Source organism: Phaenicophaeus curvirostris, chromosome 1 (assembly GCF_032191515.1).
Source record: "Phaenicophaeus curvirostris isolate KB17595 chromosome 1, BPBGC_Pcur_1.0, whole genome shotgun sequence".
In the NCBI taxonomy this organism is placed as follows: Eukaryota; Metazoa; Chordata; class Aves; order Cuculiformes; family Cuculidae; genus Phaenicophaeus; species Phaenicophaeus curvirostris.
The window spans coordinates 79,027,354-79,044,735 of record NC_091392.1 but is presented as its reverse complement, the minus strand read 5'-3'; the positions used below and the strand labels follow the sequence as shown (position 1 = coordinate 79,044,735).

The 17,382-nt window shown below is 35.4% G+C and overlaps 1 protein-coding gene across 6 annotated transcripts in view; it reads left to right on the top strand.

Annotated features, from left to right (window-relative positions):
- Positions 1 to 17,382, top strand: part of CCDC91 (coiled-coil domain containing 91) — a 150,655-nt gene that overhangs the window by 77,599 nt on the left and 55,674 nt on the right. For all 6 annotated transcript variants that reach the window (XM_069864538.1, XM_069864546.1, XM_069864529.1 and 3 more), the window contains 3 exons: positions 11,410 to 11,502; positions 11,684 to 11,752; positions 13,448 to 13,624. In XM_069864538.1, the coding sequence (XP_069720639.1) occupies positions 11,410 to 11,502; positions 11,684 to 11,752; positions 13,448 to 13,624 (339 nt within the window). The remainder of the gene's footprint in view (positions 1 to 11,409; positions 11,503 to 11,683; positions 11,753 to 13,447; positions 13,625 to 17,382) is intronic.

Genomic DNA, 17,382 nt, shown 5'->3' with positions numbered 1-17,382 from the left:
AGTTGGAAAATCACATATTTCGTCCTTATCTTTTTCTGAGACACAAGCATATTCAATGTTGCCTCCTGAAACTGAACACAGACTTTGATCCTGTGTTTTAATTAGTATGTTGTATGAAAATAATTACCAAAAATATGATCAACAAACTTTTTAATAGAAATTTCTATTACTCTGAATATGAAGACACATGTAACAACAGGTTAATAAAAGTGCTTCTGTGTAGTCAGGTATTGGTGAATGCTAGAAGTGCGGTGCCATATGGGGTAGAATAATATTTATCTGGTAAAGTATGAATTTTAAAAACAAAACTCAAAACTCTAAACCAAACCAGACATCTGACAGGAAAACTTATCCCTCTGAGATTACTGACAAATCACTGCTATCCAGAAGGACCCTGACAGGCTTGAGAGGTGGGCCTGTGCTAACCTAAGGTCCTGCACCTGGGTTGGGACCAGGTGGAGAATGGATTGAAAGTGGACTTGAAGAGAAGGACTTGGAGGTGCCGGTGGGTGAGAAGCTCAGCATGAGCCCACAATGTGTGCTTGCCGGCCAGAAAGCCAACTGTATCCTGGGCTGCATCAGAAGAAGTTTGATCAGCAGGTCAAGTGAGTTGACTGCTCTCATGAGATCTCACCTGGAATACTGCATTCAGGTCTGGAGTCCTCAGCACAGAAAAAACATGGATCAATTATATCGAGTCCATAGGAGAGTCACAAAGATTCTAGAGGGCTGGGGCACCTCCCATACAAGGAAAGGCTGAGAGAGTTGGACTCGTTTAGCCTAGAGAAGTGAAGGCTCTGGGGAGACTATAATTATAGCACCCTTCCTGTACTTAAAAGGGTCCTACAGGAAAGCTGGGAAGGGGCTCTTTATCAGGGAGTGCAGGGATAGGATGAAGGGTAACTCTTTTAAGATGAAAGAGAGGAGGTTTATATTGGATATTAAGAAGAAATTTTTTCTTCTGAGGATGGTGAGACACTGGCACAGGTTGCCCAGGGAAGTTGTGGCTGCCCCATCCCCGGAGGTGCTGAAGACCAGGTTGAATGAGGCTTCAAGCAACCTGATCCACTGGGGGGTGTCTCTGCCCATGGCAAGGGGGTTGGAACTGGATGATCTTTAAGGTTTCTTCCAATCCAAACCATTCTGTGAATCTACGATTATATGGAAGCATTAGGCACATTGCTTTTCTAGATGTATCCAGAAGAACTTTGGAATAAAGGAAGAGCACTGAGACTTAAGGCGTCACTCTGCCCTTTTTAACAGGAAAGAGCAGCATTTTTTTATATGTGTATTTCAGGTTCATTAAATGTATCTCGTAGAGAAATACTGTTTCATCACTGAGATCTGTAACTAAGCAATTCCCTGGGCTGAATGCTGGATGCAGCTAGGAGAGGCAGGTATCACTGGCAATATTCTGCTGTTCCATACTTCTGTATTTGGAATAGTATCTTTCAGCTTTCCCCGTTTTCCACTGTTTGAATAGAAGTAGCCTATTCAAACATCAAACTAGATTTTTCTTCTGAAAATAGAGGCTGACACAGAGACTGAGTAACTTTAAAAAGCACAGACCATAAATGGCGCCATAAAAAAGATGGAGCAATAAATATCTCTATAATAAATAAAAGTTTTTGCTATTTAGGGCTAGGATATTCTAAGGAGATTTGTTATTAAGATTGCTAGACCATAAGCACGATAATAAAAAAGGACTGAGCTGTTTTCAGAGGAAGCCCTAGAAATGATGATTTATCAGAAATTTCACTCACTATTCAATCCAATTAGATCATGTTAAAAATCTGGGGGTTGAATTATAAAATGATCAATGATCTGTGTATTGAAGTAAATTAAAATCTTAAATGCCTCCAGCAAATCACCTCATTTGTGAGAAAACATTTGCCCTTTGTTCCTTACTTTGGTGATCTGCTTCCTCACGGTCTTCAACACAGTGTGAAGCAGGCATTCTTAGATGGAGAGGGATTAAAGTGTATGTGAAGTGAGGCTCAGATCGCTCATTTCTGCGTTTAAATTATGACATGACAATATTCCTCTTTTTCTCTATGTCTTCCTGAGGCAACAGTATCAAAGTGGTACAACTGCATGTTCTGTGTAGTGTTTTCATGCTTGGAAGTAATTAAGGGGTGTGTATGTTGCTGTGGTCTTTAATTATGTTAGTCTACATATTTTCCATTTTGATTAATGCAAAAGAAGAATACATACAGACAGGAATAGAAGTCTTTAATACTGTAGTTCAGTTGCATGCATCTTCCCTTCGTGGGCTGGTCTTCTTTTGTTCTACTCAGTAAACGCTTAAGGATGTGCCTTAGGGTTGTATGGCCTGCAGTTTTGCTTTGTATAAAGTGTATTATGCTGAATTTTTTTCCACGGTTTAAGAAGCCAAAGGAGCTGCTAGTGCAGTTGCTGAGACAGAACAGACCAGGAAGTGTCACACAAAAAGGAAAGAACTCGGTTAAATGTTTTTTCTGCATATTTGCATGTTGATATTTTTGGTGATGATTTTCAACGAAGCTATGAAACGAATCTTGCAGTGTAGATGCAACAAACAAACAGGTGGAATTAACTCTGTGTCCTTAATTCTTCTTCCACTCTACGTTGCCGTGATGTTAGCTGTCATTTGTATGATAAATAGCAGTTCAAAATCTTTTGCATGGTGGATGAACTCGTGTTCTTCTTTAGAGATGTGCTCAGAGGTGTACTGGTTTAGCTTCAGTTTGCAAACAGGTTGCTGGAAGGTGTGTCAGAATAGAAGTTCCATTTGGTAGAACTCAGTGAAGTGTATGATGATTCCAGCTTGTGGAAAAGCAGAAAACTAGTGTGATGATAGTAATGAGCTGCTTACCCTCTCCAATATTTGAAAGATGTGTTCTGCGTAGCCTTATGTGAAGAGTTCCAGTAAGTCCCCCAACAATTCTTAAAATGCCAACTGTAAAAAGTACTTGTTCTGCATAGCAAGTGATTGTATGCCAGAGAAAATGTTTATTTCATTCAGCAACTTAGTTCTACAGTCAGGAAGTACAATATTCCATTTTTTCAGATCTTGTTTTTGTATCTACTCATAATGTGCAGCATGTTTGTATAATAATGCTTATTTTATGAACATTGATTATTTATTTTTCTCCTCTTGTAAGCCAAAGAGATTCTATGTTTTTCCCATCTGATGGTAGTAATTGTGAAATCTGTTCATGTCTGATCTTGAAGGGAGCATATGCAAACTAGATTCTTAAAGAATTTTGAATATTTGCAATTTTAGCAGATGTTAGCCAGTTTTTCAGTGAGAGTAGTAGATACTTGAATAATCCTGAAGGCTTGCATGCTGAAGAAAGGAAGACTGGGGGGACATAACATTTCTGGTTCGTTAATCCAATAGGTTTGGAAATTCTTGAGAGTATTTATCCTATCCTTTTCTTTATTAGAATTTCTCAGGTCTTCTTTATTCTCTGGTAGCTCCTTATTATGTAAAGAGGGGAAAAAGTATTAGAAACCCATTGTCAATTTGAGTAATTTATTCCTAAATTCATAATACCTCCTTCATTTGTGCTTATATAGAAAGAATTAGTATGAAAAGATTAAGAATCAGATTTTTTTTGTGCTTGGAAGGCTTTTATTTGCTTGTTTGTTTTCCTTAAATCCTGAAAAAGTTTGTTTTATCCTTGCTTAGTGTTTTGGTTTTGTATATGTTGACTTTGTATGCAGTATTGCCTAGTATTTATCTCCCAAAGGAAGCGTTACATTGCTGAGATCCAAAAAGGCATATCTGTTTTTTGGAAAAATGTGAATCCTCAACAGAGTCTTGTAGCTTCATTTGAATCTGCCAGCTATTGCAGCCTAGTTAGAAGATGATTTTTGCACTGTTAATTCAGCTAGGATACTTTCAGAGTGTCAACCAAAAATCCTGTTTGGAAATTGCATTTGGTTCCTTGAATTTGTCAAGTTCCACTTGGACATAGCTCTTATAGGGTGATTTTTGTTTTCTGCCTTTTTCTTATATTAACAAGTTTCCTTTAAATCTTCAGTATTTGTTGTGACTTTATATAATCAACTCTTGTCAGCACTGAACAACTAAGTAATATAGTATGATTTTTCTCCTCAATTATATTTTCTGTCAGTTATTGTAGAAAAATGTTGTTTCCCTTTGTTTTGCTATCTTCCATTACTGAACATTTTGCTGTTTATAATGCTCATATTTTAGGAGTTATTTTTCCTGATTCCTTGAGAAATACAGGCTGTGAGATGAGTTAAACCTCGAAAACAGGAAAGCTAGTTAATATATTTTTTTTCCTTTATATTTTTAGTGAAGTTCCTTATCTCAGTATCCTTAGGATCTTGAAGTTTGTGGTTTTTTTAATAGTCTCCATTACAATGTACACTTTCCGAGGAAAATATTTTCACTATTAGATGACTTTGCATAGATTCCTACTTTACTTATGAAAATAGTGAAACACATATGCAGCAAAATGTTTTAAGCTTAATTTCAGCCTCTGATGTGCTTCAAATTATACAATTTACATACTGTCTGTATGCTGCTGAATAGAACCCTGAGTATGAGTATATGCTTAGTTATTTTATTACCATTATAATTTTTTCTATGTTTTCATTGTTTTAACTTTTCTGGTTTAATAATGTTTTGCTGATTCTTGAGCTTTCTCTTAGAAAAATCTTGCTGCCTTGTTAGCCATTTGGACCTCAAACTGGCAAAAGATACAGTTCAACCATACAGTAATAAGTTATAATTTGAGGAAGTGGAAATATGTAACAGATGTTGGAATTCTTCGGACAGATTTTCCACCTTGTGCTGCCAAACACTCAGATGCCACAGATAGTGAGGACAGTGTAGGAAACCAGTTACGATTACCAGATCTTGTCATTTGACTTAAGCATAGTTTAGCAGTGGTGAAGAAGAGGTGCAGTGTAAAAGAATATGCTGTTAAATATAGCTAGCCTTTCTACAGGAGCAGAAAACTATTATTAGTGTTTTAATAAGGCTACCTTTTTCCTTAAGTTAATATTTTGAATAGGATATTGAAAAGGACATTTTGATAACATTACAAAACCATGATGCTGCAACTGTGTATTTTTGTTATGTCATCGCCCTCTCACATAGATCATGTTTTCCATGCCCTATAGTATTTCTTCTTACTCTTAGATTCTTCAGGAGAGACAGAAATAAAAATAGAACTGGTTAAAAAGATTTCTTGTTAAAATAGAGGAACAGATTTGAAACAGTGAATTGTTAAAAAGCCCAGTCCAGTGGTTTATTATTCCTGTCGATGAACGAAGTGCTGAAACATATACTGAATGTTTCTAAAGATAATTTTTCCCAAATCTCAAGGACAGGAATTGGTCTATATCCGTATGTAATGTAGGTACAAGAAGCCAAAGATCTGCATATGAGAGTTAAAGTCTTATGCCTGTGTTTTGTCTGTTAAACTGCTGACTACAGTGACGGTTTCTTAGATTAAAAAATTAATAAGATTTTTGTTACGAGAAAAACTGGTCATTCACTGAGGATTAGAGGTATGTATATTTTAATATAGTGTGTTTTTTCTGAATGATGCTATTAGAATGATCCAAGTGTCATTTAATTAGTGTGTGAAAATTGTTTCCTCACATGAAAGATCTGTGGAAGTTTGAAATATCATTATTTTGTTGCAGTGATACCACAAATAATCCGAGCTCATTTTCTTCTCCTTAGTATTAGGCTATTCATATTAACTTGGGTTGTTCTGTGATGTTGTTTGCCAGTTTGTTTTTCAATTATTATCTAAATGACTACTTTCACATAATTAACAAAATAAATTTATCAATATTGGATTTGGTGATCTGTGCATGATGATTTACTCAATATCTACTCAAGATTTACTCATATTTGCAGGAATCAATCTGCAAAAACAAATAGGATGCCGTTTAGTTATAGCAAAAGAATTGCATTCTCGTCTCTGGATGAAATCCTCTACTCTTTTCATTTTAAATGAAACAGTACATGGTAAAGGAAGAAACTATCTGTATTTTTAAAAAGCCTTTCAGTTCATGCAAGACACCCTGTTTGCCATTTTCCTTTAAATTTGCACTTTAGGATTAATAGGACTATACAAGGAATTAAAACTTACTATATTAGAATTAGTTAATAATAGCTTTAATACAGTGTTCCAGCTGTAAAATAGCTCATATCCTGCATAATTTCATCCACTTCATGAATTATTATAATATATACTTTGTAATCCTTCAAAAGATGCTTACCTGAAGAAAAATGCCATGATTCCTCAGAAATAAACTTAATATATAAAAATAACAAAAAAGACCGACTAGTTGCTATTGTGATTAAATCTGTTTACAATTCTCTGTGACTCACATTCCAGGAAAAAAAGAAATATTTTTTTGATTTCTTTTTTACAGGAATCAAGAAAAACCACAGGACCTCTGTATTTATATTTGAATCTACATCAAACAATTTTCATTTGGAACCATTGCCTAGAGAATTTCTTGCAGGGAGGAAAACATTATAACCTATTTTTGAATGCCTTTTGTTTTAAGTTGATTTTCAGAAGACTCTTCTTTGACCCTCTCTTGCTGTTTTCCAGATTGTAGGGTGGAAGTACTAGTATTTCTCTCTGCTTTGGAATAACATTTTTTTAGAAAAGTTAGGTTTTTTCTTTTATTGGGAAACACTTTCTTGTGTTTCATTGGGCCATCATGTCCCACTACAACTTGCTCTTCAGAATTATTAGGCATCATAATTTTGCACTCTTAACCGTATGCTCCCTGCCTAAGAAGTAAAAAGAAGCAAACTATAGCTTGTCACAAACAGGGCTGGATAAGGCTCTAGGTCTATGGAAGTTAGTTCAGACAAAGTGGTACATTAAAGAGATATACTATTTGTTGGAGCTAAACTAAAGGGTTTTCTTATTTAGCTGAGTATCTCTGTATAGTGTTCTTAAGTCTATTGTGCCTTATAGATAACATGCACAGTGTGAATGTGCAGCCTAGCAAACTTAAGCTAGCTGAAAACTTTCTTTTTGCAGTAAAGTAGAGCTTTCACTGAGATTTATTTTGGTCTCACATTGATTCACCCACCATATTTCCAGGTCAGGGCATTTTTTTTTAATTTTTTTTTTTTTTAAATTGTAGGCAAAACTTTTCATCAGTTCCAGTTTTGCACTTTAGCCCAGAGTCAGTGAGGTATATTTGTTCAATAACAGCTGGATAATTTGATTCAAATCTGACTATAAGACAGCATTCATAGCTTAGGTGCTTTTTCCAAACGTAAGGCTCTCTAAGTATGTCTCCATCGTAACTTTCAGAGGGAAACTGAAGTAGACAACTATTTTTCCCAGGACTGTTAGTTCTGATGAACTCATTAGCCTGCTTACAGGAGTCTGATCACTCCTTGAAAGTTTTTTTTCAGTTTACTCATTGAAGCGTGGACAATATCCTTTTCACAGGTACAATTACCAGGAGACCTCCAACTTTGATATCCAGATAAAGCTTAAGAGAAAGCAGCCTCTGCAATGCTTGAGAATCAAATTTCAGTGTATAAATAGCTCCGAGTGATGCCTTAAATCTCAGTGCTCTTCCTTTACTCTAAAGTTGTTCTGGATACATCTAGAAAAGTAATGTGCCAATTGTTTCTATATAATCATAGAATCACAGAATGGTTTGGATTGGAGGGAACTTTAAAGGTCATCCAGTTCGAAACCCCTGCCATAGGCAGGGACACCTTCCACTGGATCAGGTTGTTCAAAGCCTCATCCAACCTGGTCTTGAACACTTATAGGGACAGGGCATGCATGACTTCTCTGGACAACCTGTTTCAGTGCCTCACCACCCTCAGAGAAAAAAAAATTCTACTTAAAATCCAAACTAAATCTCCCTTCTTTCATCTTAAAATGGTTCCCCCTCATCGTGTCCCTGCACTCCCTGATAAAGAGCCCTTCCTCAGCTTTCCTGTAGCCCCCTTTAAGTACTGGAAGGGTGCTATAATTATGGTCTCCCCAGAGCCTCCTCTCCCTCTCCCTCTCCCTCTCCCTCTCCCTCTCCCTCTCCCTCTCCCTCTCCCTCTCCCTCTCCCTCTCCCTCTCCCTCTCCCTCTCCCTCTCCTCGGCCAGGTATAAAATCTGTAGCGCAATAAACAGTTCTTCAAGGTATTTCTCTAGGACTAGTACAAGAGAATTTGCTTTACTGGGTTGTATGGACAGCTGTTGCAACGTTTGTGATGATGTCTGAACTTTTGGAAGTTCAGATACGAAAGTAACCATTTATGGAAGGATTATACTGTATGAATAAACATTTACACTAAAATAGGAAAAGACATGCCAAGGGATTAATGAGATGCTTAGATTCTTGAATTTATAAATTTTATGTTTCCATGGGAAATGGGTAGGCTATATAATGTAAAAGAAGTTGCATTGAAACATGATGGATGTCATGAGCTCTTATTTGGAAAGCATTCTAAATGTGCTCACAAATAGTAACCTCTAGTATCTTGAAAAATAGGAACTAATGTGTTCTTATACAGAGATACAATTATTTTCTTACTGAATTTCTGTGGATTCCATAAAACTCTAAATGTGTAGATTTTCTAATATATCTATTTTCTCCTAAGCTCAATCAAGGTAATCATACTGTAAATTGCAGTTACAGCAGCCTTCATTATTATGATAACTGTTTGCTTATTAGGCAACCTTTTTTTTGTTGAAGTGGCAGGCAAAAGCAAAATACTGTATTTTAGAGAATTCTCTTTTTGCTTCTAGAAGCAGCAATCTGATTTATCTTATAGCGCTTTCTGTATTTCCATTTTTTTGGTATGCTGTATCTCTGTAAAAATGATATGTCCAGACGTTGTTAAACTCCTCATTACTATAGCACCAAGTGGAGTAACATTTCCATGTTTTGTACAAAGTGTTCATCTCTGGATTTAGTTTTGTGTGGCTCTTTGCAGTGGAGGAGATACATTTTCACTTCAGAGAGGTATTAAAGATCAGAACTTTTCAAGTTTCTGCATGATATAAAAATTTTCGTCCTGATACTTTTCAGGATTGTAGGTCTCTTTCAGATTTAAAGTAAACTGTTGTGCAGTGAGGTTAGGATCATGCAGAAGGCTGTAGTCATGAAGTTATTTAATCTGCTGGGAGAATAAACTTATTGTTTCCGTTCGTCATGTATACATGTTCTATATTGTATTAATGCAAATGTCAGCATTGCTTCAGGACTTCCAGGATGGATTTGAATGTATTCTTGCACATATATGTAAAGTAAAATGTCTAAAAAGGCCCTGAAGCTTAAAGGCTCAAAATTGTAGTCCTGTGGAGGGTATTGTAGAATACATCTGGTATCTGGCCCATTACAGCAGCTTGAAATATGCGCAGTCTTTGAAGCTAACCTAGAAATCTGATGGTCAGAGTCAAACTGTCATTAACTGCTTCCAAGTCTTACACTAGAAATTCTAATCTTGCTGAACAAGTTGACTGCTATTCTATTGTAGGTTTTTTAAAGAGTGAGTGATTTTCTCTAATGACCTGTCCTCAGTAACTCCCTCACTGATTGACTGAAGCAAATAGGTTTTCAGACTTTCAATTTATCATGGAATTGTAGAATAGTTTGGGTTGGAAGGGACCTTAAAGATCATCCAGTTTCAACACCCCTGCCATGGGCAGGGACATGTCCCACTAGATCAGGCTGCCCAAGGTCCCATCCAGCCTGGCCTTGAACACCTCCAGGGATGGGGCATCCACAGCCTCACTGGCCAGGCTGTGTCAGTGCCTCACTACTCTCATCATGAAGAAATTCCTCCGTATTTCCAGTCTGAATCTGCCCCTCTCCAGTTGATACTCATTGCCCCTAGTCTTATCTATCTCTACAAGTCTTTGTAAACAGTCCCTCTCCAGCTTTCTTACAGGCCCCCTTCAGGTACTTTATGCTAGTAAACTTTGATTTGTGACATTTGACTGATGAAGTATGTGTGTGCGTTTGTATTCTATTGTGCCATTTTTTTTTCAAATGGAAGTGAAATAACAGATATGTAATCTGTGCAGTCGGTCAATGAAGAGTCACAGGCATCATTTAACTTAAGTCCACTTATTGTTTCACGTTTGAGTTACTGGGAAGAAATCATTTCTATAAATGTTCTGATAGTTAAAGCTAATGTCTGAATATATGAAGTCCATAAGTTACACATCATTAAGTATAACCATAATGTGAATTTCACCACTCCTCCCACAGGTGTTTTCTATTAGAATATGTCTGCTACATTCAGACCTATTTTAAGTAAATTCACAAGGAAATGCCTCCTTGCGTGTTTATCCTGGAACGGCAGATAGGTGTTTTATTTTATGGAGCAGTCTAAAAGTTTTCTATTATATTCTTCAAATGAAAAAATATTTTTTAGAACATAGTATTGCAATTTGGTAATGTATTTCTAACTGCTGTTAGAGGCAATTATAATTGAAGCATAAAATTTATGAAATAGAAATGACTGTTTCTTAGAAATGCTGGTGAAAGGGGTATTTGCCTGCTTAAGTGTTTGTGTAAAAATTATGTTCATTATATACACTTCTATTAATATAAAACTGTGCTGTTATGCTTTCGTTTTGGTGATCTTGTAAAATATTTTAATATATTGATACTGATTAATGTTATAATATGTCATCTCTTAAACAGCATGTAAAAAAGGGTACTGACTTGCTAGCAATCATTTCATAACAAATATCAAACATCAGTAATTTCCAGTAATAATCTTTAGTTTTGGAACACAGCATAGCCGTTCCAGACATAATTCACATCTTTCAAATGCATTACTCAGTTTAGTGAAAAACAGATAAATGGGTTGTGATTAAGAACAGTGACAAAGTATGTATGTCTAGATACAGACTACCTGGTCATTTTACTTGCCCCTGAAAAAAATCTTTAGGATTACAAGAAAAACAGAAGAAAGCAGCTTTCTCTTTTGCTCTCATTTCCTGGATTTCATATTCTTGGTATCACAAATGTCTGAAAAAAATGCATTTCCCTTCTGCCATTTGTATGTATAACTGAGAGGTAGCAGAAGCGTAATTTAAGTTCTGCAGCTGTTTAAATGAAATGTTTAAAGTGTGGTGTTGCTTAGACCATCTTCATAACTTTTGTAATTGTCACTTTTATGTGGCGATTTTTTTTTTGACAACTTCTTTCCTAATACTCTTCAGACTGAGGAAATATTAAATAATCAGGAATCTAAATATTTCTTACTATTGTAATTCTTTTACCTGATGTAAAATCAATTGAAGTTGTATGTCACTTGATTGAATCTACATTTTAAATAATTTGTAAGCAACTGACAAGCCTAAGTGTATTGGATAAGTTATTTTTGTCTGTTTTACTAGTAGACTGTGACTACAATAATATGAATGTTTTCTCCAATAGCATCAGCGACTTCTTGACATTTTGGAAGCAGAAAAGGAAGTGTTGTCAGACAAGATAGAGGAAGCTTTGATGCAGCAGTCACAAAACCACAAGGTATTGCTTTTATTTACTGAAAAAAAAGAGGTCTGATCTGCACCATGGAGTTCATTGGGAATCATCCTGTCACAGTTATTGACAGGAAGAGGAAGCTTTCTCAAGCACTTTGACCATTTGAAATTATATTCAGCCACTCCTCTATTGTATATTGCAGTTTAATTTTTCTTAACATTCACAGGACGTGCTTGACAAATGTTTGGATGAAGAAAGACAAAGAAGTAAGGAGGCTGTGGCAGCTGCTGCAAAGGTATCTCTTGATAAGTACTAGACATGCAATGTGGATTCCATGTGTATTATTACAAATCCCAAGTTCAGCAAATCATTTCATAACAGAATTTGTCAAACTCTGTGTTCTCATGTGTGTTTAAAAGAAGCTGGTACTATAAATCATGAATATATCTTCTATTTCCTATATCTTAGTACAGATGGTATGTAAATTCTATCTAAGCCTCTGAATTAGTTTATAATTAAAAGCCATAATAATGCAGTTCAATTTCTGGTGTTACCTAAATATCTGGTTTCGTACATCTTGATTTGGAGAGCTAGGTGATACGGTCAACTAATGATCTTAATAAGACAATTGGCATTGTATCTTATTTAACCTTTGTTAAATACAGTCATTTTCGATGACGACAGAACTATTTTATAAATTGTGTAAAAATTTGGACATTTTATCTGATTTTCTTTATTCATTTAAGTTGATGTTTGACAGAAGTGAGTATTAACTTTTTAAAATATTATTTCTTCTGTCTGTTTCCTGCGCTCAATGATGACAGTAATTTTGTAAATGCTAAGCTATTTTTCATTTCGAATACTGATGTAGAATCCAGTATAAAAATTCAGTTGGATGTAATGATCTGGGAAATCTAGTGATGCAAGTTACCCAGCACAGTTGGTTAGGCTATATTATCATTTCTTGTGTATCTTCATATGTGCACATAAACACTAGTTGAGATCTCTCTGAGTAACACTTAGTAACATCAGAAACATCTGTTGCGTCATTGATATCTAGGGAAAAATTTGTGTATAATAAAATATCTTCATTTAATAGAGCAACTTCTAGCTCACATTTTTATTAGATTTTATAAATGTCTAAATAAAAAATCAAGTCTGAGTGTATTACAAGAAACAGCTTTATTTATAGATGTGTGTATTTGAGGAATCCGGTATCTTTTGCTATTTATAACTTCACTTGACCAATTTTGTAATCACCACCAAAAGGCGTTGGAATGACCTGTTAGTTTATTAAAACTGAAGCAAGTGTGTTGTTTGTTTTGAACTTCAGCCTACCATTATTTATTTGTAGATATGCAATGATTCCCTTGCTGAGAAATCAATTTGTGTAGCTTGGCGTATGTATAATTGTCCTTGTTATTTCAAATTCAGTGTGTGTCTTCTGATGATATGTAATGAGTGAATATAAACATTGGGGAAAAAAGGGTTGAAACAGTACTTCTTGTAGAATGCATAGCTAAGGAGCTTTGGGAGGGAAGATGAACGTGTGTAAGTATGTGTTGGCTACTTTACCATAGAAAGTGCTCAGTCTGGTTTTGGGCTCTAGATACCAGTAGATAAGAGCAGGAATAACTCATATATGGAAATATCAAGCAGTGTCGCGAGTCCTAATCTTACGTGGCTTCTACTGCATGTTATTTTTGTTGGCATTAAGTAAACAAGTTATGATATACTGTGTTTTCAGTAGGTGAGAATTTAAGATCCATGCTTGCAACATGCGTTTTCTTTCTCTGACTACAAAGTCATTGTCCAATGGTGATACCTGCTTGGTAGCACCTTAAGATAAATTTAAGTTCATAGTTCAGAAGTGAAAATATTCACATCCCATATCTTGTCAGCTCATAGATCTCATTCAAAGCAATATATATGATTTAGGAACCCACATTGGGTATTTTAGTCATTTACTTGTGCTTGATTTATTTCAAAGGCTGAGAAAGAAGTAGTGCAGGAGGCTGTTATGAAAGCAGTAGAGGAGGAAAGGAGAAAAATGGAGAAGATTCATGCTGAAGAGAGAAAAATGTGGGAAGAAGAACGTGACAGACATAAAGAAAAGATTGCCCAGGCTGTTCAGGAAGCCATGCAAGACCAGAGAAAACATAATCAAGTTAGTATATTTTAACCTTCTATGAACCTGCTTTGTGTACTTTATTTTTATTTTGAATTTCTTCCTAATGTTGTAGTAGAGTTTCTTGTGACTCCTGTCATTCATCACTGCACCTAGTTGATATTTGCAATGCATAGCAATCCTGTTAGCTTATCTTCATCTAGACTATGTGTATGAAGAGAAGTTGGCACATGCAGAACAGAATTCCTGCAACCTTTTCAGGGATATATATTGAAATGAGATGAATCATGCCTTGTAAATGCCTGGTTTTGTCCACTTACTTCAAAAGGCGCTCAAGATGACTAGTTCAGATACTGCCATTTACGTTGTGTAGACAGTTTAGGTGACTTCTTTTCTATTTTTTGTACATATGGAAAAGAAAAGATTTTACATTTCTTTTTTTATTCTTCCGGAATTCCCTTATCTCTCTTAGAAAAAAGATATTATTCTAAGACAAAAAATAGAATAGGTGCAGAATAAAGAGGGGGTTATGAAAACAGGAAACCTAAACCAGTAATGAAACAGAAGTGTTTTCAAGAGTTTTACTTATTAGAAGGGTGCTTCTGTAAAGATAATTGTTTGTCACAGAACACAAATTGAGAGGGTCATTCCCAACTTTGCTTTTAACAGTTGTCGGAATTAGTTTAAACATGTTGTTACAGCAGTTAAATTGCTCTACCAAAATCTAAATTTTGTAGTCTCTGGTGCTGGAAATATGTAGGGCAACAGTGTGTAAATTCACTGATTTCTTGGTGACATACTTGGGTGTTGTTGTCTGAAGAACTTTAAAAAAGGTATGTTTTGTTCAGGTTTTGTAATCTGATATTACTAAATTTTTTTTATTTCCCAAACAGCAACAACAAAGACCTTTAGAATTTGAAGTAAATTAGCATATCACAGATGTTTAAAAATCAACTCTTTGTAAACGTACCCTGTTTCCCTTTCCAGCATTAAAATACAATTATTAACCTCATACCTAATCAACTACACAGGTCGGGTTTGGATGCTAAGCCATTATTATGCTCAATGGTGCATGTCCACAATGAGAACTAGTACCTGTGGTGTAGACGATTTGTTAATAGGAGCGAGAGCAATATAGTAGTTTACTACAGTAAAGAAAAAGGCAGCAATTTTATAGCTTGTGGAACATGAAGAATTTACTAGGAAGACAACTATGGTAATAAAGGTTGAGATTTATGATGAATGCTGAAGATTTTTAGTGAAGGAGTCCTGTAGCTGGATGTATGAGGTCAGCCAGGGTTCTGTATTTATGGATTTGAGGAGCACGTAAAATGTCCCGAGGTGGGAGAATGGCAGATTAAGTTGATGAGGTGACTCAGGGTAGGTTTACTGTCCCTGTGGAGTGTACTGCCAGAGATTCTTTTTGTTGCAGTTGCCTTTAAAGTTGTCAGAGGACAGGATTAGAAATAGTTTAATATTCACAGATGTATTCTTTCAGGCTAAGTCTTAAAGATACTGAGATGTCAGTGTTTTTCTGAGGAAGAAATTCAGGCCTTTCAAAAAGATATTTTTTTCAGCTCTAGCTGATGAGTTGATCAAGTCATGGGTAGTGTTGTAGCATCTGGTGGTGTACTTGCTTTGGTGAGTAGCACTGAGGTAGTGGAGAGTGTTGCGATTAATTCTCCTATAAATTTCTTGCTCTTGTTGTAGTCATGTGGCATTAGTTAATTCCATCTTTTTAATACTGCATAGCTCTGACAACTTGAATAGTAACAGGAAGAATTTCTCTTATTGTTTTATAATATATGATAGTTTCTCTTTTGAGTTAGATTCATTTTTCAGATACCTAATCTATTTTCAATTAAGGAAAATCTTGAGATTTCCAAAATTCTCTCACATAAATGTATAGCATATTTGAAGTTACACTTTTTTATCTGACTAATGAGGACAAATTCTTTGGGGAGAATGGCCTTGTTTCTTACATTAATTTTCACTTGTTACTTCTACCAATAACTTGCCTGCTTCCTTTAGGCCATTGCTATTATAAATATACGACAACTACTGAAATTCTCTGTCTGACAACAAAAATAGTCCTTCAGAGCTAATGTGCCAACTGATAGCTTATATACAGTGTCAGATGTGCCTGGCTGAGCAATAAACAACACTTGGGACTACAAGCACTTTGTGTACGGACATTAATTTTTTGGGGTAGAGCCATCCACTCAGAAGTTGGGGGCTTTTTTTAATATTTTTAAAATTTTAATATTTTTAAAATTTCTCTTTCAAGAGCTATTGACTTTCTTGCAATTATTATTTAGACATCATAATCAGTCAAGTCAGCTCTGTGATGGTAAAAAGAAAACCTGCAGTCTAACATTTTAGTCAATGAAATGTAAAACTGTGGCCAAGTAATACTTGCCTCATTTAATTCTTCATGCTATGCTTTATAATTCTTCATGCTTCCTGCTTCAGAGTTGTCACCTGATACTATTATTATGTTTAATACCAAGTGATAAAACAACTGAGTGTAGTTGCATGTAAGCGGGTATGCAAAATAATCTTTTGGTATCAGAGATATAAAAAGAGCTTTAGGAGCAGTACTGTTATTTCAAGAAAGAGATCTTACTTTCTGACTAATGCATGATTTTCAGAACATAATACTGTGAAAGAGAAGCTTGACTTGTTTTCAGAGTAATCTTTCTTGTCTTAGTTTATCTTCTTCAGTTTATCACCAGAGCAAATAATCTGTGAGAAATCTGTGAGAATCTGGGAGAAAGAAAAGATATTTTTACGAGTATATTTACTTCTCGTTTTCTTTTTTAGTCTTCTATCACATTAGTAATTGTCATAGAAACATGGATTCAAATTTAATTTTCTTCTTTTGTAAGTTAATACAAAGAAATTTGCTTAACTGATTTTAACTAAAACAAAGAAATTAATCATAGTATTGAAGAGAGGGAATTTTGCTTCACTAATACCGTAAGTCTGCAAAATTGAAAGATCAAAAAGGGTCAGTGTAGTCTTCTGTAACTAGGTGTTGTGGAGTGGCTTCCAGTTGCGTCATCGATAAGTAACTCTAGGAATAATTAATGGAAAAATTTAAAGATGTTCAAAATGTTATAATTTTCTTTGAGATACAAGCCTACTGAATGACTTCGGTGGCTTAAATATATTTAGGTCTGTGTCCCACTTAAATAAGAAAAAAAACAGAAATTGAGACCCCAAATTTCACAGCCAAACTGGACCTCAAAGGAATTGTGAATCTGATAGTAGAAGCTGGGGTACAGTGCCAGCAGACACCAAGAATCATAAGCAAGAACCTACCACCCTGACTTTAAGAAAAATAATTTCGGCCAAATGGCTGTAAATTGAGAAGCGAAAAGACCCACATAAATGTAAAACACTAAAAAGTAAAACTAGATGATCTGTTAGGGAAGAGGGTCACTGTTAAATGCATGAGTCAAGAGTTGGTAAACTAGATGGGAAAGATGTAGTTGAAACACTGCAGGAGCATTGTGTATCTGTAAAACGTTTAATGAAAATGAGGGAAAATACATTTCTGTGTCATAATGGCATGAATTTGTTGGCTTCTCCTTTGTGTTCTAGACCAGAAAATACGTTTAAGTTTTGATTCTTTGTTTTAAAGGAGGAAACCACTATCCACTAATTTTGTTTATAAAATAAAAAGGGGAGGAGGGCTCATGGGTTTTTTTTAACACGTGCACTAGAAGAACCTTGTAGAACTCAGTTATATATGAAAAAGCTGAATCAGGTGGTGAGATTACCCTTCACCTTCT